This window comes from Pelodiscus sinensis, chromosome 8 (assembly GCF_049634645.1).
Source record: "Pelodiscus sinensis isolate JC-2024 chromosome 8, ASM4963464v1, whole genome shotgun sequence".
NCBI lineage: Eukaryota > Metazoa > Chordata > Testudines > Trionychidae > Pelodiscus > Pelodiscus sinensis.
The window spans coordinates 31,855,692-31,873,899 of NC_134718.1; the positions used below are offsets into that span (position 1 = coordinate 31,855,692).

General features: G+C 43.8%; 1 protein-coding gene across 8 annotated transcripts in view; it reads right to left on the reverse strand.

Annotated features, from left to right (window-relative positions):
• The window catches only part of PALD1 (phosphatase domain containing paladin 1), a 209,710-nt gene that overhangs the window by 53,296 nt on the left and 138,206 nt on the right, over positions 1 to 18,208 (reverse strand). Inside the window, exon 19 of one of the 8 annotated variants that reach the window (XM_075934978.1) lies at positions 4,003 to 9,883. The exons of the other annotated variants lie outside the window; for them this stretch is intronic. Coding sequence (XP_075791093.1) covers positions 9,866 to 9,883 — 18 coding nt within the window. The 3' untranslated portion in view covers positions 4,003 to 9,865. Of the gene's footprint in view, positions 1 to 4,002; positions 9,884 to 18,208 lie in introns of those variants that run through there. 8 annotated transcript variants of the gene reach the window in all.

Sequence of the window (18,208 nt, forward strand, 5' to 3'; positions counted from 1 at the left end):
TTTTCCCCTCCAAAAGATATGGAATCAACCACATGTACACTGAATAAACAGGAGACTCTAGAAATCAGCTGGTAGATCTACCAGACTCTCTTTCCTATAGCCAGAGAGTAAATATAGTTTGTGCCATAGATCTCAAGGTACAGCAACAATCATGACTAAACTTTCTTCACTGTTACATGTGACTGAAAATAGTACACTGTTTACTGTAAGTTTCTAAATGGAAATGGATCGTGTTTCAGAACAGGAAACACTTCCCTGTGGCTAGAAAAAGAAAACCACCTTCTAATCCCATGCATAAACGAAGGGGCTGTGGCACATCATATATGACTACAGGCTACACGTGCTACAAGAGTAACTTCACAGCTTGCGAGTCCCATATAATTAAGGTGCTATGAACATTCAGGCATTCATTCAACATGGCAGATGAGAGTATACTTAAATAAGATGCCCTAAAGAAATTACTCTAAAAACCTACAGAATTTAAGGGTGAATGATATCCGTTCTGTAAGCTTTTCAAATAATCCTACAGAATTCTGTGGCAGAGAAATCTTTATTACATTTTAGGGATGTAAAAAAGGTTTAAAAACAGTAACTGGCTAACTGTTAGAATCTAAGTGGTTACATGGCTAATCATTTCAGGGGAAATTGTGGCTGGATAAGACTAGGAAGGGAAGGATGATGAGGGATGCCCCCATGGCTTCCGGGAAACCGGATGCCACCCTGCGCTGCAGACTCTGCAGTAGAAGAGCCCACAGGGTACGGGAGTAGCCAACTCCCCAGAAGCAGGACCAGCATTTGGGATCCCATGTGCAGGGCAGAAGAGTTTAATGATAAAGGAAATCAATAAGCTGATCCTTATTGGTTAACTGGTTAAACTCTTACATCTCTATTATATTCCATGTGTGCCGGGCAGGAGGATGTTCAAAAATCTATACATAAGTTGTTATTGTCTGTTGGATTCTATAGGATCATCTCATAAAGGAAATATCCGCTGCGTGCAACTCCCTCTCTGAAGAGAGAAAAGAATTTCTTAATTTTGTCTTTTTTCATTTGAGAAACACTGATTTCTCTTCTCCTTAAAACCTATCCCCAACCCTCACACTGAAAAAGATAGAGTTATCCGTGCCTCTTATGCTATTTGCAGATATCAGACTGCAGTTCCTCTTGGGATCAATCAGTACTGCCTCTGCCATTGAGGGTGCACCGGAGAGCAAATATTGGTTAATTGAATAGTTGATTAACCTCATGAATTCTTCTTGGTTAGTCGACAATTCTATAGTCCCCGGGGGTGAGGCCAGAAGCCAGTGCACTCTGGCCCCACTCCAGAGGAGCCCCCTGCCACTCCGTGCTGCTACCTCTGTATCAGAGGCATCAGCGTGGGGTGCCAGGCGGGAGCTAGTCCGCGAGGGGAGCCAGTTTAAAAACCAGCTCCCCCTCACAGACTGGCTGCCTGTTGCCTCGCACTGCTGCTTCTGATACAGAGGCAGCAGCACGGGGTGGCAGCACCTCCTGTCCAGAGGAGGGGCTGAGCTCTCAGACCTGGCATGAGCCAGAACTGAACTGGGCTGCCTGCCCACCTGGCTCCTAATACACTTTAAATGCAGAGCCACAGCAGGGGTAGGTCCCAGATCTGGTGCGAGCCAGGACTGCTGGCCAGCCTGCTAAAAAATTTACTGGCAGGTGGTGCGGAGAGAAATGCATGTAGTCTACAGCATTAATCTATAAGCATTTACTTGTCGGTTAATCAACTACACTATTACATCACTACTGGAGAGCATGGTGGGTCTTTGAGGACAATATTCCCTAACCCCTGGATTAAGTCACCCTGGGTATGTCTACACTACCACCCTAGTTCGAAGTAGGGTGGTTAATGTAGGCAACCGAAGTTGCAAATGAAGCCCGGGATTTGAATTTCCCGGGCTTCATTTGCATATTGCCGGGTGCCGCCATTTTTAAATGTCCGCTAGTTCGGACTCCATGCCCGTGGCTACACGCGGCATGGAGTAGGTAGTTCAGATTAGGCTTCCTATTCCGAACTACCATTACTCCTCGTGGAACGAGGTGTACCGGTAGTTCGGAATAGGAAGCCTAATCCGAACTACCTAGTCCGTGCCGCGTGTAGCCACGGGCACGGAGTCCGAACTAGCGGACATTTAAAAATGGCGGCACCCGGCAATATGCAAATGAAGCCCAGGAAATTCAAATCCCAGGCTTCATTTGCAACTTCGGTTGCCTACATTAACCACCCTACTTCGAACTAGGGTGGTAGTGTAGACATACCCCCTGCTCTCAAGATCTCAGTCCAGAAATTTGATCCTCTGACTAACCAGTTGCAGGGCTAATGAGTCACCAATGCTTTATACATTGTTTTTAACAAAGTTAAAATGGAAGTGCCTCTGTGTGTGTGTGTGTGTGTGTGTGTGTGTGTGTGTGTGTGTGTGTGTGTGAGAGAGAGAGAGAGAGAGAGAGAGAGAGAGAGAGAGAGAGAGAGAGAGAGAGAGCGCATCTCTCTACACATGCAACTATTCGGGGGATCCCTCTGCACATCCCACCATTTGGGGGATCAGGCTTGTAATTAAACTGTTACTCTGCTAGCTAGAGTCCCTACATCACCTTTGGGAGGCCCAACTTGGTCATTTCGATCTTGCTTGAATTTCTGGTGATATAATTCGTTTTTCTTTAACACAACTAAATAGGAATGTAGACGATATCCTCTTCACACTCTGAAAGCAAGGTTAGGGCACCAACTACTTAATAGAATTATTTGGGAGAAATCTTCTACGACAGAGACAGACGGTTCTCTTCTAGAAAGTTATTTTCTCTCTCCTCTCCCACCTCACCCTCTCTTTAAAAAAGGGATTTTTGGGTGAAAATATGCAGATGGTAATAATCAGATAAGGAAAAAAGGCTTTTCCAATATTTTTTACCAACTGTCTTCTATCTTTACTTGCAGGAACGCCTGCTATTTTAGTCCTGGGCCCCTCTTGGGTCTCACCTTAATGCTAGGGTTATGCTGAATTCTGTGGCAGTTTTGTAATGCACGTAGTATTGCTCTAAGTTGAGACCACCAATTCTCCTCCTTCTTGTAACCAAAGCTGGGTTGTCAATGCAAGTACCCTGAGCACAAATGCTAAGACAAGAATAGACTCTGGAGTTGGTAACTACACCCTGACCCCTGACACTTTGGCAGGGGAGACTGCAGAGAAAGGACTTTTTCTTATTATTTTGCAGAGATTATTTTAAATGCAACTCAAAATATCTTGGCAAAAAAGTGCAGAGGACAATGGCCTGGCCTCAGACAGAACTCTCCTTTAAAATCTGCAAGTTTACTGAGACCATATGTTTAAACCCTAAACCACAGCCTGATTCAAAGTCCATTAGTGCAATGCTTTGAATACACATTTCCGTCTCGGTGACTAGCAGTTAATCCTCTCCCTTAAATATACTCTCCAAGTTGATTACACGTTCAGACATTCCCACACTTCATGGCCAGACCCCCTTCAGAATAGAAATGAATGTCACTGACTTGTGACCTATATTCTCTAAGTGGAGTAGTCCCATGCTCTCCTGACTTTCTGGAGATTTGGTGTCTCTGATGTAGGTAGAATCTGATGTATGACATGGCCATTTTTTTTGATTAATTCTGAGGTTGCTGTGAAGAGAAAAGACTTTGCAGTGAGATTCAATGACATTTAAAATCTCATGCTGGTCAGCTTCTGAACTCCTGCCCTGATTTTCAGCTGTACAGACTACTATCAGCAGCTCCCACAGTCATACAAATGCAAGTGACGAATGCTCAGCCTAATCAGACCTAATCGGTAGGCATCAGTGTTCAGATGCCTACCAATTAGTAATATACATGGTATTTAATCCATAAGAAATAAAGGGAAGTTTGATAGAGTAGACTCAATATGTGCCAAAAAGAAACAGATAAAACTGGTAAAAATAAATATTCATTTCAAGCTCATGAGAGAGTATTATTAATGGCAGAGTAAAAAATAAAAAATTTTAAAAAATCAAAAACTGCAGACACTTTATTAAAGGGACAATCAGAGCTCTCACATTTTCATTTATATCTAAACTTTTATAGTTAGAGAGGAAGAGGCTTGTAATCCAGGTTTCTCTTCTTTAATGTTAATGAGTTTGCCATAAGCTTATCTTCATGATTCAGCATTTATGCAGCAAGTAAATCAGTAAAAGCAAATTAAGAGTAAGTCTGTAAGGGAACTATATTTGATTTTAACATGTGGAATGACTGAAGAGCCTGCATCACCACCAAATCCTGCTCACCCACAAAACCAGCAGCATATTACTATGGTGGAACCTCATACATCTGTCAACAGTACCAACTCCTGGAAAATCAAAGGAACACAAACATCACACACACAGGCTTGCTTATTCTGTACTTGTTTCCCAGGGAAGCCAGCACAGGGCCATACTTGCATTTGACGTTTTTTGACATCTTACTCTATCACACAGATCTGGGATTTCTACAGAATAGTAATGTTGATAGGGAACTACATAGCCCACTTGTCAAGTCCAAATTTCTTCTTAATGTTTCTCTCCCTCCCCAGACAGGCAGCCTAACCTCTTTTTAACCAGTGGTGCCTCATGAGCTGGAGTGAAGTTGAACAAAACTTCTCTACTGCAGAAAAATATTTTTGATGGGAAGGACAAATCTCAGTTCAGTTTTACCCATTGGAACATCACTTCACCAGTTTTGTACTAGCAAATCTAAAACAGCCAAAGAAGCCAATACCACTCAGTAACAGTGACAAGTAACAGCACCTTCAGAAGCTACTCCTCCCAACCCTGTTCTTGTTCCACTCTTCACTTGGTCTCCCCCAACCCACATTCATACATTGGAGCTTTCCCGATATCTAACTTTCTGAATTGTGATTGGGAAGACACCGGGGGAAGGACAATATGTGAACTCAGCATAAACAACGAGAAGTCCTGTAGCACCTTAGAGATTAACAGATTTATTAGAGCATAAGCTTGCGTGGGCAAAGCCCCACTTCGTCAGACGCATCATCAAAGACCAAGTGGGTCTTTGCCCCAAAAAAGCTTATGCTTCAATAAATTTGTTAGTAGTCCATAAGGTGGCACAGGACTTCTCACTGTTTATGCAGATTCAGACTAACATGGCTACTCCTCTGGTATATGTGAACTCAGATTACTTATAAATTCACTGCAGTGCCAACGGGAAGGGGGATAGATATGACAATTTCCTGCAATATCCTGGACAAACCTTAAAGAACCTTAGACTAATGCAAACCTAATGCAAATGGGACAGACTGGCAGGGAACTCTGCTGGGAAAGACCTGGTCAGGACAGAGGGAGGCAAGTCACTTTGTGCTTCATTTCTCCAAATGTAAAATGGGGATGAAGAATTACACTGAAGCTCCTTTTTATTGTGCTTTGAGATCTACTGCTGAAAAGAGCTTGCTATTCTTCATTAAAGATAAACTTTTACTTCCTCAAATTTCCCTACATAGAGCACTTTCCTCCAGAGTCATGTCTGGTTTAAACAGACAGAAAGCTTCATGGCTTAACTATCTATAGGCAGCAGGGTTAGTGAATGTGCTTCACGATCATTTTTCAATTATTTTAAAAATCATACAGAACACACTAAAAGGGTTGTGTCATTTTAAAAAGCAGATTTTTTGTTCAACAAGCCCCCAGTAAAAAGAGAAGGCTTGAAAAGAAATCTAGTATACTTATTTTATATATTTATTAAACTGCAGATGTAGGAAGGGGGTCATAAAAGCGCACACATGCTTCTTGGAGGCTGAAAAATCTTTGGCCTTGTGTCTGACAATGCACCTGAGACAGCTCTATCTAGATGGCCTCACATGCATACGTATCTAGGCACACAGCAGAAGAACACAGTACTGTAGCACCATTCCAACTGTTCCTAGGATGAGTCTGTTGAAGTTTGCATTCCCAGGTGGTTGCTCATCCACAGCCACTAGGCTAAAAGATGGCAAACAAGAACTTCTCCTGGCTGCAACTTTACTTTAGTCACAATAATTTGAAATTTTAAATCTCTTCAGATGTCTAACCAAGAAGGGGAGGAGGAGAAGAGCAAAAGCATGAAGAAGTCAGTAAAAGTTACATTCTCCAAAATGCAACTTTACCAGAAAAGCCTTCACACTGTCAAACAGCTGCTTTTTTACTGACCAGCTGCTATAAAGGGACCATGTGACTGTTTGAATGGAAGGGTGCCAGATTTCTGACAGAGCCCTATGTTCCCCTTATTTTTCTTTGCTTGAAAGTCACTCGCAGCAGAGAGTTACAACTGTCCTGTAACCATATGAATGAAGGTACTGCCATTAGGAGACACAAGTCAACCCCTGTTTCTCCAGGCCCTGAGAACAGGTGTGAAACCTAGATCTTTTACAGGCAAAACATTAACTCTGCTAGAATCACCATGACCTTATTATTTTATAATTGTTGTGTAGAAAAATACATCTTTAAAACCTCTTATGTATTACTGTTAGCTCAACTGCAGCCCCCACAGCCACACAAAGCAGCAGAGAAGGCCCATGGATGAGAAAAACTGCAAAGGGGCACAGACAAGTTAGCGGCAAGGGGTAGGGGTGGCTACCACCAACAGCAGGGATAAGGCAGACTCCCTGCCTGCCCTCACTCCACATTACTCCCCGAGCGGCCAGCACCATCCTCGATGCCTGGGGAAGGGAGGTTCTGCAGACTGCCTCTGCCCCAAATGCCCAACTCCACAGCTCTCTTTGGCCAGGAACTGCAGATATTTGTTCCCTGACTTGGTGAAAAGGGGATTAAGAAAGGAGAACTGCTCATGTACTAATGAAAACGGTGATGGTGGTTATTACATAAGGGCCAGGCTTCAGCACCCAGAGGGCATAAGTTTAGAGTTTCTCAATCTGATCATAACCACCACTACCACTCTCATCACTTCAAACACAGTAGGATGGTCAATGGGAAAGAGCCTTTATCGCTAGTGCAGTCTGCAGGGGAGTGCACCAAATGGAGCAGCGGCTTTGGGCAGCTGTCCACTAGAAACCAGGATAAGCCCATCATATTGTACTTGTGACTGAACTGGGATTTTTAACTCAGGCTTCCTAGTGCGAAAGGCAGCACATTAACTCTCTGCGTCACCGAGATGCCAGATGGTAATATTAATGCATATCATTGAGCTCAGCACCCTCGAGACACTAATGCTGCCAAACGGCCTCCCAAGCGGAGAGGGAACTGTAGGAACATGAAGCACTCCTTGAAAATGCTCAGAGAGTTCTGTAAGGTTTGTAATCAGCATGAGGCTAGGGGAGGGGAGAAATTCAGCATCTGCCCAGCGTAGTTTGAGTTCTGCCAGGTCAAACTGCACTAGATGGGTACCCACACTTACACCACCACTTATCATCATCTAGGACAGCAGTGGGAACCTGTTGGGGCCTCCGATTTAACCTAAATTAAAGGCTATCCACTATGAATCACCATCTGGGGGTCCAGAAATCTCCCAGTCTCTCTGTTCCCATCCTGGGTACAGGATAAATGTATGTCTTTACAGAATTACATCATCACCCACAATCACAGAAAATGCCAAAAGCTAGTTTGCAAAGGAACAAGCGCCAACAGAACTTGAAATGCGTCTTGGAAACTCCTGGGTAACCCATCAAAGGCTACTGGGTGCCTCATGGGGAAATGTAGATGAGGAAAACTTTACTTTCTGAAAATTTATTGCTTGCAGATGTGGTACCAAAGCAAGTAGCAGGAGGGAAGGATCAAGATTAATAATCTGCTTTTTACCTTGGTCACTATGAGAAATAAGCTGCCCTACTGCCACCGAGGGCTCTGCACTCTCCCCCCAGCAGCTCTGCTGCTGCCTGGAGCTCCATGTTCCACCTAATGGCTCTGCTGCTGCCCAGGGCCCTCCCTAAAGGCCCCACTGCCCAGGGCTCTGCACTCCACCTGGCTACTCTGCTGGCTGCCACCCTACCCCCAGTGACCAGGGCTCTGCTCTCTCTGCACTCTAGTCTGGCAATGCTCCTGACCTCGGCCCACCATCCTATCCCAATGGGTCACCCCGACGATGCCAGACCAGGGGAGTTACCAGACTAGGGAAGTTCGGATTACAGAGTTTCAACCTATAAACTGTTTTCCCCCCATCTCAAACTATCACTTACAAAAAGAGAGACTTTATACATTTCTTCTAAACTGTAGCTGTTGTACCGCTTAGCCACTGACTTGGGGAAGGGGGGGGGGGGGATCTGGCTGATTCCCAGCATATGCTTCTTGAAAGCGAAGCCAAGAGACTCCGGAACCCTTGGTGTAGTCCAGTGGTCACCAACCGGTCGATCGCGGCGTCCCTAGGAGTCTATCACCATGGCCAGCTGGGCCAGTCAAAAGGCTGGGCCAGGTAGGGCAGAAACTCTGCCCTCCAACCCTCACCTCAGCACTACTCCCAGGAGGCTGAGTGTCCCAGTGATGCTCCCTGGAGGTTGCGAGTCCCAGCCCTGCTGCCCTGCTGGTGAGTGTGCTGGAGGCACAGGGATGTGGGGGCAGGACAGGGAGGGGGGAGAAGAAGACTTTAGGGGCAGGATGGGAGGGGGCAGGGGTTGCATTGAAGGGCATGGGGTGCTGCAGGGGATCAGGCTGGGGAGGATCATGGGGCTGAGGGGAGCGAGGCTGGAGAAGAGGGAAGATGTGAAGGGGGGGATACAATTTTACTATGCAAAAGCTGCACTTTCCTTTGCTTCCCATTTCTTTGCCTCCCTCCCCAACTAGCTATTTGGCTGCATTCTCAGCCTCTCACCTTTTCTGCATTATTCCCCCAACCCCCTTCTGCTCTCAGACTCCTTCCACTAACTCTGGAACCCCAGAAAAGTAAACACAAATCTGGCCTATGGGAAACCCTGAACCTCAGTCTTACCTGTCTCTTCCCTCACCCTGCAGGGCTGGAGCGCAGAGGAGTGAGGTGTCTCAGTTTGGAGGCCACACATCAGTGTGGGTTGAGTGTTTTGGGAGGAGATTTTTTGCTTCTCACTTGTGTATTCCACAACTGATTTTTCTGTGGGTCAGTGACCCCTAACCCAAAAAAGGTTCCCCATCCCCACCATAAATAAAAAAAAATCAAAATCTTTTGTGTTGGACATAATGTTTTACTTTATTTAAAATGAAGTTTGATCAACTAATATGAGAAAATTAAAACGCTTAATCTAGTTAATTTAAAGTAAACCATTCTCCCTAGTTGCAGCCCTAGCAAAATGGCTGGAGTGTTATTATGTAAATAATGGTGAGTTTCCATTAGCAACTCCACTGGTAGTCCATGGAAAGGTTGGAGAGTACAGGGCCTCAAGAAAGGGGTGGGGTCTCGGGGAAAGAATGGGGCAGATCCTGGCTTGCCCTGTCATTTAAAAATTGATTGTGGGTGTAAAAAGGTTGGAGACCACTGGTGTAGACTAAAAATATGAGGGAAGCTACAGGAGGCCCCCGACTTGCGACACGATCGGTTTCTGGGGAAGCGCCGCAAGTTGGGGGCCTCGTAACTCGAACCTGCATTTATGATAGGCGCCCTGTGCCATCGTAAATGCGGGCCAAACGCCATGTGCCATCATAAATCTGGGCCAAGGACGTAAGTCAGTGGTTTCTGGCCCCTTCTGCGCTTACAAAAATGTTAAGAAGTGCAGGCCGTCATAATGCAGGGATTTCCTGTACTGGAATTTTTTAAAAAGGAATTAATACACCGTGCGAGAACATTCCCGTTTCCATGTAGTTACATATTTACTGTAATGGCCCAAGAGATTAGTGACAGAGTACCCCTAATTAGTCCTCTCAGCCAATGCAAGGCAGCCGTCACATCCTCTGTAAATCCTGTATTGTTCTCCTACTCCTGCTGCCCTGGCTGGGTAAAAAGAGATGGAAATATCCAAGATTAGAAATTAGCAAGAACAATTGTGACAGGAGAAATTGGAAATAAAAATGCCATGGGAAAAAAGTGGACACTAATAAAATTAGAAAAATCTCAAGGGGGTAATAATGCATTGAGTTTCCTGTCTATCTATATCTATCTTGTTTTTCTATCAGGGTGTTAGGGCATAGCTGGATAGGAAACAGGCTACACACAGGAACACCCGTGTGTTGGCAATTACTGGCATACTTTAGCAAGAAATGAAAAAAAAAAGTTACACAAGGTGCTGTCTAATAGTTCGCCAAGAAAAACTGGTTCCAGTGACTAAAAAAATCATCACACAGGCATTAGGTAAATCAGAGAATTTGCACCCCACCCCATAACCCCCATTAGCAAGGAGGAAGAGAATTGCAGAAGAAAAAGTTATACAGTCATGAGCAAGCAGTGCCCTAAAGACTGAGACAATAGCATTTCATATCAATATTAGAAATAGACATTGCCTGTATATATTTTATACCTTGCATGTGTGCAATATATACAAAGGAGGGGAAAAGGAGGACAGGGGGAGCTACAAGCCTGACCAAAATTAGCCAAGGCAAGACAAGGTTTTCACCTTGTCTCCATCTTCCCTTGATGTGTGCCTGTGCTTCGAATGAACAGTGGTAGTTTCCGAACAGTAATGGGTGATTTTTACCTACAAGATATGCAGCAATAACTGGGCAAAATCAGCTAATCTGAATGTTCCCAATGAACAGCTGCATGAACAACATTTAGGAAACCATGGAAAAAAGACTAGCTTAAAAATGAGTACATATAACAAGTGCTTGATCATCTGACTTCCCTTCACTTATAATGAAAATGGAAATGGGGGATGGGATTTTGAAAGGAATTAAAGGCATTACACATCCAAACCAGACTGAAATTCAATGGGATTGAGGTGCCCCTCTCCAACTCCGTTGAAAATCCCATGTTAGATTAGGATGCCAGTTCCTCTTTCAAACTTTTTTTTTTCCCCAGAGCTGTATTGTTTGTTCCTATTCTTGATCTATTTCTCCTTTTCATGCAAGTAAAACTTAAGTGTTCTTAAGCCTTGCCCCTGCAATCTAATCCTTGTACAGTTATCAAAAGTTTAGTTTAAAAATAGTTTACATTACTCATTTGTGACTAAGAAAATTATTCTCAAAAAGAAACAGAGCCTGGTTCCAAAGATCCAGAGAAGTCTGAAATATCCCACTGAAGATGAAGATTTTAATTAGCCAGGATCTTTTGTCTTCCTCTTTCCTCTCCCGCCACCCATTTATATCACTAACACCAAAAACAGATCCGAGAACAGGATGTCAGGGATGACGCAGTGATGTCATCAACTGGTGTAGGGGAAATGTATTGTAGTAACGATGGAAGGTAAGAAGGGAAATGATTAGCCATGATTTTGTTTTAACTTTACGTATTTGTAATGATGTCTAAACAACTATTCTATTAATAGGGAATCTGTTTACTTAAGTGAAGGGATTGTCAAGGACACCATATGGTCTGGGGACAACTGCTTTTTTCCCCTCTAGTTCAGAATACATAAAAAATAAAGTGGGATTGAAAACAAATTTAATTAATGTTTTTAAACAAAGCTACACTATCCTCTTGGGTATTTTGAAGGCAGGTTATGAAGTGTCAGTATTCTGAAGACCAAATTCTGTTCTTGGTTACGTTGGTGCAAAACCAGAAAGTCTCCACTGGAATCCATCAAATTACTCCAACTTTCCACCAGCATAAGCAAGAGCAGAATTTGTCTAAGAGGTCCTGTCTGCACTGCTCAGTAGTATAATAGATGCACTTTCAAGAACAGAGAGAAGAGAGCTACACATCCCAAGGGGAAGAACTTCTACATTTATTAAAAATTAATAAGACTGGGGAAGGAAAAAAAAGGCATCCCAGCCATCTGCAGAAAATTCAGAGCATACATTTTATGTACTCATATCTAATCATTCTTTCAGCCTATAAAACCATTTAGTTTTGCTAGAAGACGACCTGTCACCCTGCCCCTTTCTGAAATATTAGGATTACACTTATCACTAATGCAAGTAGCAGAAAGCCACGACTGAACAAAAATCCAGAAGATCCTTCTCCACTCTCTCCCCACCAGTGGGACCCCACAATCTGTTGTGCTACAGCTCTTATGATGAAGTAGAGCCCCCAAGTTTGTTGCTAGCTATCAAGATAAGCAATAGGAGCAATAGATCTTCTATATAAACTTCATACCTGATACTGCTGAAAACCTTGACATGAGTTAGACTTTATGTAATACCAGTCTCTCAAAAGCCTTTTCCAAAGAATCATTAGAAAAGGGAGGGAGGGGGACTAGAATGGTACATTCAAAGATACAGTATATGCCTGAACATGGTGGTGTAACTTTGCAGCATCAAGATGCTGGATGAAACAGCTTCTGTTCTCTTAGGCTTTGGTCTGAGCGGTCTTTATGAAATGCAGATCAAAGAGAGTCAATTGCTGGACCATTATGTGCCCAAACAACCTGGTGCCACTCCTCAAAGCAAGAAGTGGTCTACCCATATGTAAAATGAATCTGTGGGTATCACCTGGCTGTGGTGCCATGAAGTAAGCCAAGCTTTGATTCCCCAATATTCCTGGCTTTTTATCTTTAGGCCACCTTGGCTGGATTTGCTGCAACGGTGCTGCGCTCTACCCCAGGGAGGGAGGAAGTGCCTCATTTCAGAGATTTTCAGCCTTTTTCTTTCAGAAGCCCTCACGACATGCTATAAAAACTTGGGGAAAGTAAGTATAGCAACAGCCCAGGGCGCCTCCCAAAGCTATGCTGCTCAGCCTTTGGCTTCAGCCGCAGGTGGTGGAGCTTAGGGCCCCCAGTTTCTGACCCACACGGCAGGGCTTGAACTTTCCACCATTGGCTCCAGTGAGTCTAATGCCAGCTCTGCTTGGCAGACCCCCTGAAACCTGCTCGTGGCCATTCAGAGAGGCCCCTCCCATTCTCCTCAGTCAGACGGATAATATAATAAGGGGCCCAAGTGTGGGAGAGGGAGACTAAAGGGGAGGATGATGATCCTGAGATTAGAGAAAATGGTCTCCACTCCCCGCTCTAGTGGAAAGAAGTGTCTTCAGGGGATTCAAATCAGCCATTTTGCTTATATTGCTGCTGCTCTGGAGGCTGGATGTTGTTCAGCTATACTACAGAGTGCTTGTGTAACCCACGCTCCTTCTGGGTGTGGTGTACTGTCCTATCTAGTGGCACTGAGACCACTAAGGGTGTGTCTAGACTATGGAGTTGTTGTTTTTTTTTTTAAAAGTGGCCTTTTTTTGAAAAAACTTTCCCCGTGTCTAGACTGCCGCCACGTTCTTTCTAAATTAAACCGAAAGAACGTGGCATTTTTTTCAACTGCAGTAAACCTCATTTTATGTGGAAGAACGTCTTTTTTCAAAAGTGCTCATTTGGAAAAAGGCATCCTTGAATGCAAACAGGGCTTTTTCAAAAGAGAGCATCCAGACTGCCTGGGTGCTCTCTTTCGAAAAAGCGGCTTGCTTTTTCAAAAGAAGTGGTTGCAATCTAGATGCTCTTTCGAAAGAGGCTTGTAGTCTACACATAGCCTTTGAGAGAAAAATGAGTCTGCGAGGGATGTAAAATCCCATTAATCAGTTAACCAGTTAAATGTTAAGTTTAACTGGTTAACCACATAAATGAGGGCAGGCAGAGGGCTGCGCCATCTCAGGCCACTGGTTAAACATAACCAATAAGCATCACTTGGTATTAGCCTTAGCTAATAGCCACCTGGCTTTTAGCTCAAGCTGTAGAGGCTCATGCACTAAGCTCCAGAGGTCCCAGCCCAATTTCACCCACAGATGACCAGGGTCTGACCGTGTTACTCTTGGATTGCTGACATGCAATCAGGGGAATCGCTCCTTGCTTTGAGTCCAGTAAAGTGAATTACTGTCCTTTTGTAAGGGAGACGTAGCTACATCCCCTCAGTTTAAATCCTGCCATGGAAAGAAAGCCAACAAAGCGTTGGGTAATGTATCTGAAATGCTAGCAAAACAAATATTACAAAAACTTACATCTGCTATCAGAGCAGGGTCTATGCAATCCAAGCTCCCTGTATTGAGTACAGACAAAGCTAATGGGCATCAGTGGTATTACTGCCACACCAGAGGCAAAGGAACGATGACACTCTGACTTTGCAGCAGTAGTGCTCACAATGCATTAAAGTGATCACACCTTTTATTGACCAGGAGCCTCACATCTCTCTCTCTGACACACACACACACACACACACACACACACACACACACCCCCAAGCCATGCTATGTACTGCTCTCACAATCATGATTACCTTAATTATCCCATTGACATAATAAAATCACTTCCATGAACAGCAGAAGCTGTGTCGGGAGGAGCAGCTTTCCTGCAGACACAGAGCTAATCACACCAGTGCTAATGTTGGTATAATTTATGTGGCTCGGGGGGTGTGATTTAATCTAGTTGCTGCTCTAGTTTACTCCAAGGTGCTGCTCTGGTTTACACTGCGGGCCAAACTAGATACTGATTTACACAGTGGAGCATCCTAGAATCCCAAGGGTATAGAAGGGGCTTTGTCTTCATTGCTCCTGGGCTAGGCCTTCAGTGAGATGCAGTGAACTGAAAATATATTGGGTCAAGTTCTGCAGCTGGGTGTGTTCTGCTCCCTACCAAAAATACTCAGTCTGAATAAGGGACACCAGGCAACGAGGCAGCAAAACAGTACAACAAAATTTCAGTTCCTCAGTGACTTTCTGCTTTCCTCAATTATTCCACTGTACTGTAGATGTACTGCAGAATCTAGAAATCAACATCTAATTCAGGGGTGGGTTGATTATCTTTAATATTTGCAAATCGATAAAGACGACCCAGAGGGGAGATTATATATTGGAAAAAGGAAACATCTTCAGCAAAAGAGGAGAGAAAATAAGGCTACTTTGAATACATGTAACTTTGGTTCCAAAGTATTGTTCCTCAATGGAAATTGTGTTGCAGTCTATTCACCAGTGCAAGTGAAATCACGTAATTAAGCTGATACCCCTTATTTACAGTCACCTTAACAACATTTTCAAACTCTGGCAGCTTCATCAATATGTTTGAAAAGTTTAAATGGACTCATACATGGATTCCAAGAGAGTGCACAGCTACAAAATGGATCAATTTCCAATCTTTTATCTCGCTTTCAGTGCATGCAGTTTCCAGGTAGAATTTCACAAAGGTAGGTTATCTCCAATGTTCCCTGTAAGCTGTGCACTTTTGCGGCAGCTCAGAAGAGATTCAAATTCTTCCCAGCCAATTAGCAGAGCACTTACAACTAAGTTTTTTTTTATTTCTAATGGTGATGCACATTTGCACGTTTTGGTGCACGTTACAAATTATTCTGCACATGGATGGAAAAACTTAGAGGCAAAGATCAATCTCCTTTGAAAACCTGATTTTAAGACAGGATTATTGATCTGCATTACACATCTTAGTGTGCCTACAAGAGAAGGATTCTTTTCCTTAGAACTCTTTAGATAATGCAGAGCCCTAAAGTGAAAGTGAAATCTTTCTCACTATTCAGATTTAGGTTCTAATCCTACATTCAGATCCATGTGCACCATCCCTAGCAGTGGCATGAAGTCCCAATAATGGCAATGGTACACCACACAAGTACAAGGATACATCCATACATATCCAGTTGCAAGTCTGAAGCATGAGTGAGAAAATAAGTATCCAGGGCTTATGTATTGGAAGATCCTTGATTTGAATTTGCCCCACATCATAAATAAAACGGATTCAGCATGAATAGCAAGTCTTCTCCGGTATGGAGCAGAGCAGCTGTGGACAGAGACAAGCTGAAAGAGATGTGCAGGGAAGTTTGCACAATGCCTGACTCTATCCTATGTTACTAGTACCTCTGCTGAATGAGCAATGAAATTAATTTAAAAATTTAGAAAGGAAGGAAAAGAAAATAAAGATTTAACAGCATTCATGTTATCAAAAATAACCCAGCATGGAAGTGACACCTCAGTATTTTCTTGGGTTCTTCTCCTTTCACAAGACATAGAAACAAAGCAAAAGAGAAGGGGCTGCCAGTATGTGATATAATAAGGCTTGTGGTCCCTGTGCTGGAAGTTTTGCTGATCTCGTAAAATGTCAAGTGTGGCATTTACAATGGGACTAATGTTTAAGGCAGTCCAATGAAAAGGTCTGTCAATTTTTGAAGGAAGATGATACTTTTCTAGCTAGGGAAGGGGCTGGAATTTTCCTGGACTTGGCTGTTCCTTTTAAAAGATTTCAGTAGTTGAGCCATTCAAGTAATAAGTGCCAGTGCCAGGAGACTACTGGCCTCATAGAAAGTCATTAAAGCAATGGTGCAGCCTGGTGACACCTGCACTGTGAGCATATGCCCTGCTCACATTCAGGGCTTGTCTGCAAGACACAGATCGCATTTAGGGCTCATCCAAAAAGGCATTAGAGGGGAGCACACTGCTGAGTTATCACTGACGTGGTGTAGTCAGGTTAATCACAAACAACTCTGCTTGACAGCCATCAGTTTGTGGCAGGGCAGTGACTGCTTCTGACCTCAAGTCCAAATCTCCACAGTGTGACGTAGTGGGGGGTACCTTGCTGGTTGCTATGCTGGGCAGTGGGTTGGGAGTGACCTCCACTGGCTGCAGCACAGTCCAGAAGGGCAGGGGATGAGTCATTATGCAAGGGGGCTTTGAACCTGTCTGACGAGTTCTCCCCCAGAGAGCGGAACAATGGGAAGAAGGGGAGTGGAGACCTGGCTGGGGTCAGGGCTGGAAGTGAGTTAGTTAGGTTTCTGGCTGGTATCATGGAGGAAGCGGCTTAGGCAACAGGCTGGGATTTAGGGGCCCAGGCTCCCCCATCTCAAGGGGGGCTGAGGCATCCTCGGCCTGCCCTGTAACCAGATTACTGCTGTGCTGTGCTGTATCCTGGAGAAGCAATAAACTCCCTCTATTCTACTGGAGGGTAGAGTCTGTCCGTGCCATTACGGGGGTGCAGGAGACGGGAAAACCCCAAAGCGCCGTCTCACACAGCTCGATATGCAGGGACTTGGGCAACATGACCAAAAAAGGGCCAGCCAACAGTGACCAGTAGTGACTTCAGTCCTCACTAGGCCAGTTCTTAATGACGCATCCCTATTACAGACAAGCACCAAGTCAGTGGGGTAACAGAGGACATAAGCAACTCAGCACAGGAACCATGTCTTTTGTATTCGTGTAGCATTCAGCAGAAGAGTAGGGCCCTTATCCTGAGTGTTCAAGGTGCAACTGAGTATCCTGTTCACATGGAAATAAGAAGAGCTGAATAGGAAGGGATCCCATTGTGCATGGTTCCACAGGGAACAATCTGGATGTGTACATTTTATTTTACTTTTAATTTGGACAAGTCCTTGAAGTAAGCCTGACAGATCACAAGTGAAGTGAGTTTGGAGATAAGATCCCATGCTTCTTTGTGCTCTTGCAATTGAATATCAACTGCTCTTGGTGTTCAGTGATATCAGTGAGTTGGTTTGTGTTGAGGGTCATCTTCTGAAATCTGTAGATTTACAGTGTTGGCAATATTCATTTATAAAAGCTTATATTGCAGAATTTTGCAAAGACTCATCCAGGAAGACAACAGAGCAGCAACAAAACTCATTTCAATTACAGATGGGCTTCAAATCAACTTGCCACTTTGGAAACATCAGAACACAAATCAGACTTCTTGGCCTCACATGTTAGCCTGATGCCTACACAGTACAGTATTCCTAGGAGACAAAATACAGAAGGGATGTGGTCTTTTCCATCTGTGCTTGCTGCTGCCTGGATATGGACGGCAAACACTGAACACAAGAGGACATCACACAAATGTTCACCCACTAAAGACAAGAAACTATTTATAGCACTTGCCCTTTGTTAGTTTCAAATTTTACCCCAAAAGTCAATGCCGAATGTACACCCTATCCATGTGCAATTATGAGAAATGAAACTGTCCTGGTCTTCCACCCATCTGACATGGGGTTTGTCTTAGGTTGGCAATGAACTTAATTCAAGTAAACATTAGTACAATACAGCAAGAAATTACCACTCGCTAAAAGTTCAGACACAGTAAGGGAACACAGGGAACTTGCAATACAAAAAACACCAGTCACTCTAATGATTCACTGCTGTCTAAATTATGCATGTATTGTAGCTAGACACAGTTGCCCAAAGGAAAAAATCTAGAATATGAAACATGGTAATGAGTGGTCCAGTTTTTAACTGGTAAGTATCTGTAAAAAGTACAGTGCAGTA